This window comes from Myotis nattereri (genome assembly GCF_964212035.1).
Source record: "Myotis nattereri genome assembly, chromosome: 3".
NCBI lineage: Eukaryota > Metazoa > Chordata > Mammalia > Chiroptera > Vespertilionidae > Myotis > Myotis nattereri.
In genome coordinates, this window is record NC_138077.1 from 55,295,786 (window position 1) to 55,309,857 (window position 14,072).

A 14,072-nucleotide genomic window follows, 5' to 3' on the forward strand; every position below is an offset into this window, starting at 1 on the left:
GATGTTGGGAATCTGGGAACGGATAGGTAAATTGGTGGTGGACATCAATTCAGAAACACACAGAGAGTAGCAACTTAAAAATCAGACAAGCAGACATCAGGATAATTATAGATGCTGGATAACAAGACAAGCAGAGTGTCAGATATACTGGATGAAGAACCAGATGGAGGCAGGTACTACAAGATAGTTAAAAAACTATAAATTCCTGATTCCTTACCCTTGTCATAGCTCAGTTGCGGAATGCTCTGTATTAGCAAGATTTCAGTCAGGGCTGTTGCCTGTGGCTTTTATCCTGCAGTTCAGTGTGGAAAACGTGCACAGATTTCATGCTTGACACTTACTACTTACCTCTCAATAGATCATTGTGCTTGACTTTAACAAAATAAATAGTGTGTTTGAGTGGGACAAAAAAGTGCCAGAAATTCCCAAGAAGTCATCAGATCACAAACCTAATAGTACCTATTCTCTGCCAAGCACTCTATTAACCGCAATACATAAACTATCTTTGTCTTCACAGCAGTCTTGTGAGAAGGGTACAATTATTATTAATGAATTAATGAATTAATTATTTTTTTTTTACAGATAAGAAAACTTATGGGTCAAAATGATTAAGTGACTTACTCCAGGGTACACAACTGGTTAATGTCACAGTCCAGGTCTTCAAAGTTCATGCTTTTAACCAGTATGCTATTGAAAGGGTAGATTTAGCACCAAGAACATTTTAAGCTCACAAAAACTTTTGGTTTTAAACATAGAGGTTTTTTTTGGTTTGTTTTTTAATATATCTTTATTTAGTTCAGAGAGGAAGGGAGAGAGAAGGAGAGAGAGAAACATCAATGATGAGAGAGAATCATTGATTGGCTCCCTCCTGCATGTCCCCTAATGGGGATAGAGCCCGCAACCCAGGCATGTGCCCTTGACCGGAATCGAACCTGGGACCCTTCAGTCCACAGGCTGATGCTCTATCCACTGAGCCAAACCAGCTAGAGCAAACATAGAGGTTTTCATTTTGTTCAGGTAAGAGCAGTCACTTCTGGACCTGGCCTTAATGGCTTGTGGGTTATTGGGTATGCCTGCCTGAAATAAAGACTGAGGATGTAGGAGTAAGAACAAATTCCAGCTGGTAGGGGGTGGGCACGAGCAAGAGGGACGACATGTAAATGGCCATTCTGAGTAGAGCAGAAAGGAGTGAGTAGAGTAGCAATGAGATTAAGACTAGAAGGCTTGATTTTAGAGTTATATTGTCAAGCCTTGATGCCCATCTAAGGAATATCAAACTTACCCTTAGATTTTATAACTATTATAAAATACCAGGGCATTTACTCCCTTGTTGGAAGAATATTATTGTTTTGTGAAGAAAACTGGAAATTTGTTAACTGTTTTGTTAACTACTAGAGGCCCAGTGCACGGATTCTTGCATGGAGGTGTGTGTGTGTGTGGGGGGGGGGGGGGGGGTCCAGCCAGCCCAGCCCCAATTGGGGCCAGGCCTGTCGGGAGGAGGAGACAGGGAGAAGTTGGCCGGCAAGCCCATCCCAATCTTGGCCTGATTGGGGCTGGGTCGGCTGGGGGAGGGGCCGTGGCAATTGGCCGTCAGGCCCTGCCCCCTCAATCGGGGTGGGAGAGACTGATCAGGGCAGAGCCAGCTGCGGGGAGGGGCTGCGGGAGGTTGGCCGGCCGGGCCCACCCCCTGGTTGGCAGTTTCTCTGGCCGCAGTGGGCATCATAGATACCGGTTTTTCCAGTGTTCAGGTCACTGGCTTTTTATATATATAGATAATTAATATGAAAAATTATAATTTATACAGCTAATTGCAAATTTATTAAGTTACTTAAAATTTAAACAAATGAAACAGCATTGTTAAGCTTCAAGGAATGTCGTATTACTTCAGTTTTGATCAGTTTATAGTCAGCAGGTAAAACTTGGAAAGCACTGAATAGTACAGTGAAACAAAGAAAGTTATGTTTTCTGGACTTTGGATCCTCTTCGTTTTTGAATAGTATAGGATGCACTGATTTTCAGAAAAGGAGCTGAAAAAGGACAACCCAAATTTAACTTTAACAGGATGTCCTAATTTACAAAACATTACTTTCAGAGTAGTTTTTTTTATTTTTGATGTTTTGGATTTTTAAAAAAAGTACTTTTGCACTTTAAAAAACATGGTTAGTCTAGAACAAAAGTAAGTTTCTTTACCCTTTCATTTGTTAGTTTGCCTTCCTTTAATATGGGACCTTCCTTCCCTGCTCCCCAAATTATTTTACATTCTACAAAAGATAAAGCATAAAACATTTGAGTCTAGATCTAATGCTTTGTTTTAAAATTCCTTTCACACCATATTCTTTAAGGAAAACACCCAATTACTTCCTTGAACTCAAATGCCTGAAGACCTTCAGGATTCTCCAATATTTGAAGCTGCCATTTGGTAGCTATTTCTATTTATTATTTCAGAACCCAATTGAATGTTATGTCTTTCAAATCTTGAATTCGTTAAGGTTAAGGATTCAAATGTCAAAATTTCTTGTTGTTGATAAAGTTTTTCATTTGACTTTTAATGGCACAAACTCAGAATTCATACTTTTTTAAAATTTCTTTACTAGAGGCCCAGTGCACAAAATTTGTGCATGGGGGTGGGGTCCCTCAGCCAGGCCTATACCCGCTCACAATCTGGGGCCCCTCAGGAGATGTCCAACTGCCAGTTTAGGCCCAATCCCTAAACCGGCAGTCGGACATCCCTCTCACAATCTGGAACCACTGGCTCCTAACCACTCTGCATGACTGCCTCATCGCCCCTAACCACTCTGCCTGCCTAATCATTCCTAACTGCCTCTACCATGGCCCCCACCCGCCATGGCAGCCACCTCTGCCTTGCCCCCACCGCCATCGCTTCGTCTGGAAGGATGTCCGGAATGACATCCGGAAGGTTGTTCAACTGTCCAGGCTAATTAGCATATTACACTTTTCTTATTATAGGTTGATTTCAGAGAAGAAGGAAGAGGGAGAGAGAGATAGAAACATCAATGATGAGAGAGAATCATTGATTGGCTGCCTAGTCCACGCCCCCCACTGGGGATCAAGCCCACAACCCAGGCGTGTGCCCTTGGCCAGAATCAAACTTGGGACCCTTCAGTCCGCAGGCCGACGCTCTATCCTCTGAGCCAAACTGGCTAGGGCAGAATTCATACATTTTATTTGGGCCTTTGGTGGAAGAGTGGCTGACAAAATGTACTATCTGATTTGGACACAGTTATGATGAAGAAATAGAATTTAGAATATTTAGGGAAATTAAATTTATTTATCAAGGTAATTCATTCTTATTCTGGATATTTTTAAGATGTTTAGATGTTCTCTTTGAAGAGTTTCTATTTTTCAAAAATGCTTAAATGTTTTCAACCCCCACCTGAATTTTATGAGTGTCTAGACCAGGGGTGGGCAAACTTTTTGACTCAAGGGCCACAATGGGTTCTTAAACTGGACTGGAGGGCCGGAACAAAAGCATGGATGGAGTGTTTGTGTGAACTAATATAAATTCAAAGTAAACATCATTACATAAAAGGGTATGGTCTTTTTTTTTAATAGTTTTATTCATTTCAAACGGGCCAGATCCGGCCCGCGGGCCGTAGTTTGCCCACGGCTGGTCTAGACTTTCTTTGAAAGCAGCCACAATGATGATAATAGCTTCTACATATCTTGTAACTTGTTTTGCTCTTCTGTAGATCTTTTGGAGAGAATCTTACTTCATGATACTGTTAAGAAGCAAATGTAGGCCATAGGGTTTGACATCCTAATGTAGTTATTTCTCTATCCAGCTTGTCTCCCATTCCACGTTTTTGCTGTTTGCATCATTGATCGTTGATGCGAGTACTTCCTACTCTTTATTTCCTGTAGAGCTCTGTGTTGTCTCCTCCTCACAGCGGTATGAAAAAAGCTGATAGACAAAAAAACCAAAAGTTTATTCATTTCTTTCCCCATATAATTTTATCCCTCTGTAAATTTTTTGAGAGGTCTTTAATGAATTTTTCTTTACCTATGTTTTATTATCTGTTTTGATTTTGACTTTCTTTTTTTAAGCCTCACCTGAAGACATACAGAGAGGAAGAGAGAGAGAGAGAGAGAGAGAGAGAGAGAGAGAGAGAGAGAGAAACATCAATTGGTTGCCTTCCGTACGTGCTCCAACTGGGGATCAAACTGGCAACCCTTCAGCACACAGGACAACGCTCATCCAACTGAGCCACTCCAGCAGGGCTGATTTTGACTTTCTAAGGGTGCTTAAAGAATGCTGTTGAGCAAAAACTTTCAGTGTGCATTTTTAGTTATTCCAGAAAATACATTATGTCAACTTTCAGTTAATTACCTTGGGGAATTGACCAGATTGTAGATTAATTACTTAAATTTTAAAAAGTGCCGTTGTGAAAAATAAAATGAATGCCAACACAAAGAGAACAACACATTTATTACTATTTTTTGAAACAAAATAGTATTCTGCATAGGCCTGTTGTGCTTATCTAATAGAGTAATTCTCTTCATCCCTAAAAATCAATCAGATATGTTATTGCCTACTTCACCTACCTTTTAGGTTTTTTTTATCATAGGGGAGAGGAGAGGGACACTGAGTCAGATCACCTGTTATTCTTGAATCTTGAGAAGATCTAACATTGTCCTTATAGAAAAACTAGAGGCCCAATGCACGAAATTTGTGCAAGGGGCGGGGTCCCTCAGCCCGGCCTGCACCCTCTCCAATCCGGGACCCCTCAGGGAATGTTCGACTGCCAGTTTAGGCCCCATCCCACAGGGACATCCCTCTTGCAATCTGGGACCACTGGCTCCTAACCGCTTGCCTGCCTACTGGCTTGATCACCGCCTAACCGCTCCCCTGCCGGCCTGATGGCCCCCAACTGCCCTCCCCTGCTGGCCTGATCGCCCCTAACCGCCTCTGCTTCGGCCCCCACTACTGTGGCTTTGTCCGGAAGGAAGTCAGACGGTCAGAAGATGTCCGATCTCCCAGTCTAATTAGCATATTACCCTTTTATTAGTATAGATATACTATCTAGTTAAGACATTTTATTGTATGAGAAATGGACAGTGGACTCAGGAACTTGGAACTGAAAGATTATTTTAAAATTGTAGAATTCAGTGACAAATGCAGAGGTTTTTGTTAGGCAGAAGCCATGGACCTAAATGTTAGGGACTAGGCAGGAGACAAATTTGAGGGGTTATTGTTTAGGAGATGCTAAGCGAGGGTGGAGAAGAGAATGATTGTTACAGGGAGGGATGGAAGCTAACTACCAAAAACATTGCTTGGTGCTCTGCTTTATTTCTGAGACTTCTGGGTTATTATTTAGTAGGAGAATTTGCTCAGTGGCTAGCCAGTGTTACCTAGCTTTTTATGATTCTAAAAAGAGAAAGATTGCAACCAAAAAATAGACAATGACCATTTTAGCAGAATAATAGTATTTTTGGTCATTTTGCCCCTTGTGTTTCATGTAATGTTTTGTATTTCCAAGCTGTTACATATGCATTGTTTTTACATTTTGGATGACAGTTCTTAGGTGGTAAATGTGTTCCTGAATATTGTGTATAAACTTAAACTTTACATTAAATCATTGTGCTGAATTGTGATTTGAAGCTACTACTTTGGTAACAGTATGGATTTATTTGCTAGTTAGTGTTTGTGTTTTAGATTAATTAATTAGCTATTAATACTTTTTTCCATTACAGGAAAGTAACTTCTGAAACTAATCTCAATCATTGTTTTTTCATCCTCATTGAAACAATTGCTTTTATTAGATTTCTTAGGAGCAGCACTATCATACTCTAATGAGGGCCTGAACTTATGAACAATACATTAAGACTAGAAGCTGAATGAAATGGATAGAAAGACATTTCAAAGGAAGAATAAATATAGATGAAATTTAATAACAGTGTGATCAGAAGGAACTAAAGGAGTAAAACTGGTATAGGATAATGGTTTTTAAGCTTTTATTGTGGAGCCCAGATTTTCAGATGAAATCTTACGTGGAATAACTTCACTAGTTAACTAAAAAACAAGACAAACAATTCCAAGTGGTTTCCTTGGCTCTTAGTGAGTTGACAGCTATTATCAATACTACTCAGTTTTATTCATCCAAGGAGACAAGGTTAAGTTTGAATGACTAAAAAATTAGCCTCTATGGAACAAGTATAGATGAAAATCTTTTCAAAAAGGAATTATACACTTTAACTCATTGAATTGCATGCTATATGAATTACAGCTCAATAATTATTTTTCTTAAAAAGAATACATGATATAAACATTATTTCAGTATAATCTGAAATGGATTCTGCTAAAATGTGTCACAACTGACGGAAAAATGTTTGGAGCAGAAAAAAGTTTAATTGGATTAATTTACAAAGCTTGAGAAAATGTAAATCATTTAAAACATGAATATTTGTTATATTACCTGAGTAGTTTTTTGTGGAAAACATTTGAATATATTATGTGTCATTGGACCCAATAGTGACAACTATAAACTTCATTTACTCTAGGGGATTTACCCATCATTGGTTTCATTAATGTTTGTCTCTTATGGAAAACTGGATATTCTCTACAGCAGTTTAATAGCTTTGAATTGGTAAAATTTTATTTGGAGTTTTGAGTGTAAAAAATGTGATAAAATTTTTCTGAATTAGAAGAACCACTCTCAACCACAATTATTGAGCACTGAAGAAGGGCTTTGGAAATTAGCTTTTCCTAAAGACTTAAAAATACTTCTTAATGAAGTCAACTTAATTGACTTCATTAAGAAGGAGAAAACAGTGCTTACAGTGAAACTTCTACTGTGGTTAAGTTATTTTGACAGCTCCTAAGGTTATTGAATCACAAAATGCTGCTTTATACACTTCCCTCATTACAAGTTGCAACAAGAAGTAAAACCTCCATCCCCACACAAATATGGGATAGATATACTTTCTAAGCTCAAACTACAACTTTGATCAGTTTTTGGACCTTGATGCAGGTCCTTATTTCAAAATCCATTAAATTGTAATTCCACCTAACCTTCATTTGGAAGTAATTAATCTGCAATGTAATAGCATGCTAACAGGCAAATATCAAGAGAAGAATCTAATAGACTTTTATAAATGCCTTCCAAGTGATAAATATTTCTTAATTAAAGATAGGTTTTTATGGATTGTTATCAGTACCTGTCTTTGTGACAAGACAATTTCAAAGATAGAATATGTAAAATCTCATGCAGATAAGTATTAGCAGATAAACATTTGCAACTGACAGATGAGAGGAACATTAACTTAAAACCCCAATTTGAAAAAATGCTACCTCCTCTCATAAAAATAATTCCAGTCTTCTCATTAGGACATTTGTATTCTAAAAAAAATTTTTATTTTGTTACCGTCAATCTTATAATTATTATAGTTTGAATTTCATCAGGAAAAATTTGTGTTTTTTTCTCGTTATTTGAGTATGTATACAGTATCCTTGATTTGACCTCTTGCACACAAACCTTAATATATTTACTATCTGACCCTTTATAAAAAAAAAAGAAGTTTGCCAATCCCTGTCAAAGTTTATTTTTTGAATGTTCTCAGTTTTCAGACCTCTGTTTGTTGGTGATCTTGCTATTGATTCTCCCTCCTCTTGGTCACACCTTAGACTACCTTAAATCTTCGTGATTTAAATTTTCTCATTTTCCATGCACTACCCCTTGTCATTCCTGCTCATCCCTCAAATACTTAGGCTTCAACAATCTTTTGTCTCCATGAAAACCTACAATCCAGCGATCTGCCTCCTTTTCACTATCTTTGTTTTCCTTGTATTTTCATCACTTTCCTTACCCAGTTTAAATTCAGCAGTCTTTGTTTATCGTAATCATTCTTGCTTACACACATATCCCTTGCTCTCTCTCATACATAGTACACACTTGGCTAAATTACAGCTTTGGGAACTTTAACTCTTTCCGTCTCTAGAATAAAACAAAGCTATGTTGTATTAGGGTCACTTTAAGTAGACCCTAAATGCCTACTGGAAATCACTTGTTTCTAGTCCATTCAGTCTCCCACTCATCTAGATGTGGTCCATATTTTAGCCCATGGGCCAGTTGCACCTGCTGCCTGTTACTGTAACTGAAATTTTATTGGAACATAGCTATACCCTTTCCTTTATGTAGTATCTATGGCTATTTTTTCCCTACAATAGCAGAGTTGAGTAATTGTGACCAAAGTTGTATGACCCTCAAAGTCTAAAATATTTACTGTCTGATCTTTTACAGAAAAGCTGCCAACCTTTCTTCAAAACATATTTATATTCTCTCCTTTCCATAAACCTCCAGAATTTTCTTTTACCATCTCACTTTCAGCCTGCTTCCTATTTCACTGAGAAATTGAAATAATCAAAAGAGAACTTCAATAAGTTCCTAGTACCATATTTATTCACCCATGAATTTTAAAGTTTTGATCTTTTGGAGGAAGATGGGCTAATAGTGATTTGTTTTATTATGCAAAATAACTGAAGATTTTCCTTATGATGCTTTGTATAGATAATGCATATAGCTTATATTTTCAGTAGCTTTTTCATCTTAAAGGAACTATGTTTTGTTGACTTTAGACTTTTTTCCCATTATTTTAAATTAAGGTGTAATTTACATACAGTAAGCTTTACCATTTTTAATGTATATGCTATGTATTCATACACTGTATACAAATATAAAGTTGGTTCTGCGTTATGAATAGTCAGACCAATGAAACAGAATAGAAGGTCTAGAAATTGACCCATGGAACTTATGAGTGTATGATTATGATAAAAAATAGGATTAAGAAAAGATCGCCTCATAAGTGGGTTAGGGAAACTGTGGATAGCCATATGGGAAAACAAACTATTATCTGTACCTCACATTCTCTCTGAGGATAAACTCCAGGTAGATCAGATTTAATGTAAAAAATGAAGCTATAAATAAGTAAAACCCCTGGTAGCCAAACAACTCCACCCCCACTCTGAAAAAGACCACTCTTTGCAGATGGGGCGCTAATCCCCTCGCATATCCCACAGCAGCTACACCATTTTGTCTTTCACTTTCTTGATAGTTTCCTTTGAAGCACAAATGTTTTTAATTTTGATGAAATAACATTCTACTTATTTTTGCTTGGTTGCTTGTGCTTTTGGTGCCATATCTAAGAAATCATTGCCTAGCCCAAGGTCACATTTTATTTAATAGTTTTAGTTCTCACATCTAGGTCTGTGATCCATTTTGAGTTAACTGTGTGTATGAGGTGAGGTAGAGGTCCCACTCCATTCCTTTGTATGTGGATATCAGATTGTACCAGTATCATTGTTGAAAAAACTCTTGTTTTCCCATTGAAGCGTCTTGGTACCTCTGTGGTTTTAGAAGTAAAACTTAATTTTAGATCTCCGTAGTAATGGTTCCTTATAGCTAAGGATTCTTCATGAGATTTTTAAAATGTGTGTGTGCATGTGTGCCCAGTTTAACAGTGCTCATTTAATTCATTCCCAAAGGGACATCAGAAATTCTGGTTTGAGCTGAGAAAAAGAGAATCAGACTTTACATTTGAGACAGTCTCTAAGCTAAGCTCTTCTTATGTTTTAGTAAATTAGATTTTTAAGAGTATTTTCCTAGGATTCCAATTCCATTTAACCACAAGTATATTTTTAAACAATGTAGAATTAAAATGGTTGTACCCAAGAATTGTATTGGACTGTGTATGGGTAACATTTCCTTTTTCAAAAATTCTTTTAAAATACTGTTTTATATGATTGAGAAAAGGATTAGAAAGATAAGCCACTCACTGAAAGAGTGTTCATATTGCTATAAGTTCCTGGTTCTCCTGGTCTCCATGGAAAAGAGTATGTTATATATACACATAATTGAAAGGCAGGGAAATTGAGTATGTCTTCTTTAGGTTTTTCTTTTCAATGGCATAGCCAATCTCTTTCATTTTTATAAAGCAAAATATTATTTGAAAAACTTAATGGGACAGTATTTTTATTATAGGGGAGACTTTTTATCAGTTAAAAAGAGCCAAGTATGAAAGCTCTCAAAAGCCATTTATTTAGAGAGTCTTGTGTTAAAATAATTTGTTAGTTTACAGTATTTGTTTTGTTGTAAACTTTCTATATCATGTACTAGGTGAAAAGCCATTTCGCTGTGATGAATGTGGTATGAGATTCATACAAAAATATCATATGGAAAGGCATAAGAGAACTCATAGTGGAGAAAAACCTTACCAGTGTGAATACTGTTTACAGGTAAGAGGTGGTTTAAAATTCTTTTTTTAAAATTGATTTTTAGACAGCAAAGAAGGGGGAGGGAAAGAGGGAGAAAGGGATATATATATATATATAGAGAGAGAGAGAGAGAGAGAGAGAGAGAGAGAGAGAGACAGACAGACAGACAGACAGACAGACAGACACATCATTGTGAGAGCTAAACATCAGTTAGCTGCCTCCTGCGCTCCTCCTACTGGGGATCAAGCCTGCTACCCAGGCAGTGCCCTGACAGGTAATCTAACCGGCAACCCTTCCGTGCGCGGATGTCACCTGACCAACTCAGCCACACTGGCTGGGCTGAAATTCTTTTTTTAAAAATCCACTTTATTGAGATATGATTGACACTTGAAAATTCTTCTACCCTAAATTAAATTATAAAATAATTCTAATAAATTAAAAACTGTTACTACTAGATCTACTTGAAGAACTTCCTAACTGTTGTTGATTAAATTTTTATAGATGATTGGCTCAGCAAAATTAGTTTGGAATTGCTTGTATTAATATACTTACGTCTATCTTTATATTAATTGCTTTTTTCTTTTCTTTTCTTGGTTGGCCAAAAACACAAACTAAAACAAAAAACTCACTACCAAACTCTGAATTCAACAGTATTTTTCCAGAACAGATCGTGTATTGAAACATAAACGTATGTGCCATGAAAATCATGACAAAAAACTGAACAGATGTGCTATCAAAGGTGGCCTTCTGACATCTGAGGAAGATTCTGGCTTTTCGACATCACCGAAAGATAACTCACTGCCAAAAAAGAAAAGGCAGAAAACTGAGAAAAAATCTGGGCTGGACAAAGAGGGTGCTTTGGACAAATCTGATCTGAAGAAAGACAAAAACGATTACTTGCCTCTTTATTCTTCAAGTGCTAAAGTGAAAGACGAGTACATGGTAGCAGAGTATGCTGTGGAAATGCCACATTCTTCCGCTGGGGGGTCGCACTTAGAAGATGCATCAGGAGAAATACATCCACCGAAGTTGGTTCTCAAAAAAATTAACAGTAAGAGAAGCCTGAAACAGCCACTGGAGCAAAACCAAACAATTTCACCGTTATCCACATATGAGGAGAGCAAAGTTTCAAAGTATGCCTTTGAACTTGTGGATAAACAAGCTTTACTGGACTCAGAAGGCAATGCTGACATTGATCAGGTTGATAATTTACAAGAGGGTCCCAGTAAACCTGTGCATAGCAGCACTAATTATGATGATGCCATGCAGTTTTTGAAGAAGAAGCGATACCTTCAAGCAGCAAGTAACAGTAGTAGGGAGTATGCGCTGAATGTGGGTACCATTGCCTCTCAGCCTTCTGTAACACAAGCAGCTGTGGCAAGTGTCATCGATGAAAGTACCACAGCATCCATATTAGATACACAGGCACTGAATGTGGAGATTAAGAGTAATCATGACAAAAACGTTATTCCGGATGAGGTACTACAGACCCTTTTGGATCATTATTCCCATAAAGCTAATGGACAGCATGAGATATCATTCAGTGTTTCGGACACAGAAGTGACTTCTAGCATATCAATAAATTCTTCAGAAGTACCTGAGGTCACCCAGTCGGAGAATGTTGGATCAAGCTCCCAAGCATCCTCATCAGATAAAGCCAACATGTTGCAGGAATATTCAAAGTTTCTGCAGCAGGCTTTGGACAGAACTAGCCAAAATGATGCCTATTTGAATAGCCCGAGCCTTAACTTTGTGACTGATAACCAGACCCTTCCAAGTCAGCCAGCATTCTCTTCCATAGACAAGCAAGTCTATGCAGCCATGCCCATCAATAGCTTTCGATCAGGAATGAATTCTCCACTAAGAACAACTCCAGATAAGTCCCACTTTGGACTAATAGTTGGTGATTCACAGCACTCGTTTCCCTTTTCAGGTGATGAGACAAACCATGCTTCTGCCACATCAACACAGGACTTTTTGGATCAAGTGACTTCTCAGAAGAAAGCTGAGGCTCAGCCTGTCCACCAAGCTTACCAGATGAGCTCCTTTGAACAGCCCTTCCGTGCTCCGTATCACGGATCAAGAGCTGGAATAGCTACTCAATTTAGCACTGCCAATGGACAGGTGAACCTTCGGGGACCAGGGACAAGTGCTGAATTTCCAGAATTTCCCTTGGTGAATGTAAATGATAGAGCTGGGATGACATCCTCACCTGATGCCACAACTGGCCAGACTTTTGGCTAAAAAAAAAAAAAAAAAAAAAAAGTGTGTAAATAATACTGGCACTTTAGAACAGAATAATCAAGAGTGGGGTTACTCTGTGTAAAATGGAGTGCTGTACAGATTTAAGAGCAATGCGGTATAACAAGTTAAGCTGATATGAATAGCAAGATAAACCAATAACTGTTTTGTTTGGTTAGTCAGCATTCTTTGAACTGCCTTACATGTTGTCACCTTTATAGAAGCAATGCATTACTTGTTTTAGATCAGAAACTTGCTATTCCACCTACACCACATTTAAAAGGAAAAAAAAAAAAAAGACTTTCGCACAATTGTTTCCTAACTGATAACATTGTACATTCTTAGGAGATTAGTAATTGTGTGAAATTTACTCATACTGTTTAAGTTTTTCAGCATAGTCATTGCACTTCAGCAGGGAATTTGATTATACTTTACAGAGTGAACTCAAACGTTTAAATGTCAAGAGATTATGGCGTAAATAAATTAGTGTGTCCTGTGGGGGAAAAAGAAACCAGGAAACCACCCTTTTAAAAAGAATGACATGCCATATACCCTTGATTTTTATTTTGCATTATATTGACATGTTGTTTTTTTTTTTTTAAGGAAAAAAGTAATAAAAATCTGATAGTCTAAGACTCCACTATTTAAAAGCCTAGTTACTTTTAAAATATGCATACTTTCAAAAGTTTTACCAAAATACATAATGTTTGAAGCATTCACTTCTATGGAAGTATGCATATTGGTGTCAGTTTCTTTGTATAGTTGTACCTAGATATTTTTTATGATTTTTCATGTGCAGGTATCAAGATTTTGAAGTTTTAGTAAGAAGATATTCTGTAGATTACATTCCCAAGAACATAATGCTTATACAAATGTATATTCCACGTTTTAAAACTTAATTGTATTTTACTTTACATATACACTTCAGTTAACATAGAGCACTTAGAATCTATTTGGTATTTTTGATTTCTCAAAATAAAAAAAGATTTAGATTTTTAGGTTTGATATGGTTGTGTCATAATCATCTCATAATTGACAATTTTAATTTTTGGCAATAAAAGGAAATTGGGTATCTTTGGAACTGTAAAACTTGGTTTAATCCTCTTCTCTCTAGAATCTTTATAGATTGGATAATTAAACAGTATCCAGAGGAACTAAAGAAATGGGCATTTTAATTGCTTATTTTATCTTGAGTTAATTTTTAATGAACACTGTTCATTATTATTTTACAAACCAAAAGTGTTTACTAATTCTAGTAACTACAGTTTCTTTTTCAGCTAGATGAGTGATCGGAAACTTTTTGTTGCATTTCAAAATCTAAATAAACTACAGACTTTATCCTTATACTACGAATGTTTTATTTTTAATACTTTGTCTTAAAATAATACAGCATGGTACAATAAATAGTGCTTTTATATATACATATATACTTTTCTGAAGAATGATGGTTTGAGTTACACTTTGGACAGTTTTAATTTTTGGAAAATAACATTAGTTTTATAGATTCTATTACCCTATTTGTTCCAACTTTTCATTTTCTTTAAAGAAGTTTTCGCCATCTTTGCATAACCCACATACTGACATAGTACCAGTAGCCATCTTT

General features: G+C 36.9%; 1 protein-coding gene across 13 annotated transcripts in view; it reads left to right on the plus strand.

Annotated features, from left to right (window-relative positions):
* Positions 1-13,813, plus strand: part of ZNF148 (zinc finger protein 148) — a 152,906-nt gene extending 139,093 nt beyond the window's left edge. For all 13 annotated transcript variants that reach the window (XM_081085397.1, XM_081085404.1, XM_081085393.1 and 10 more), the window contains 2 exons: positions 10,131-10,249; positions 10,880-13,813. In XM_081085397.1, coding sequence (XP_080941523.1) covers positions 10,131-10,249; positions 10,880-12,472 — 1,712 coding nt within the window. In that variant the 3' untranslated portion in view covers positions 12,473-13,813. The remainder of the gene's footprint in view (positions 1-10,130; positions 10,250-10,879) is intronic.
* Positions 13,814-14,072: the final 259 nt, after the last annotated feature.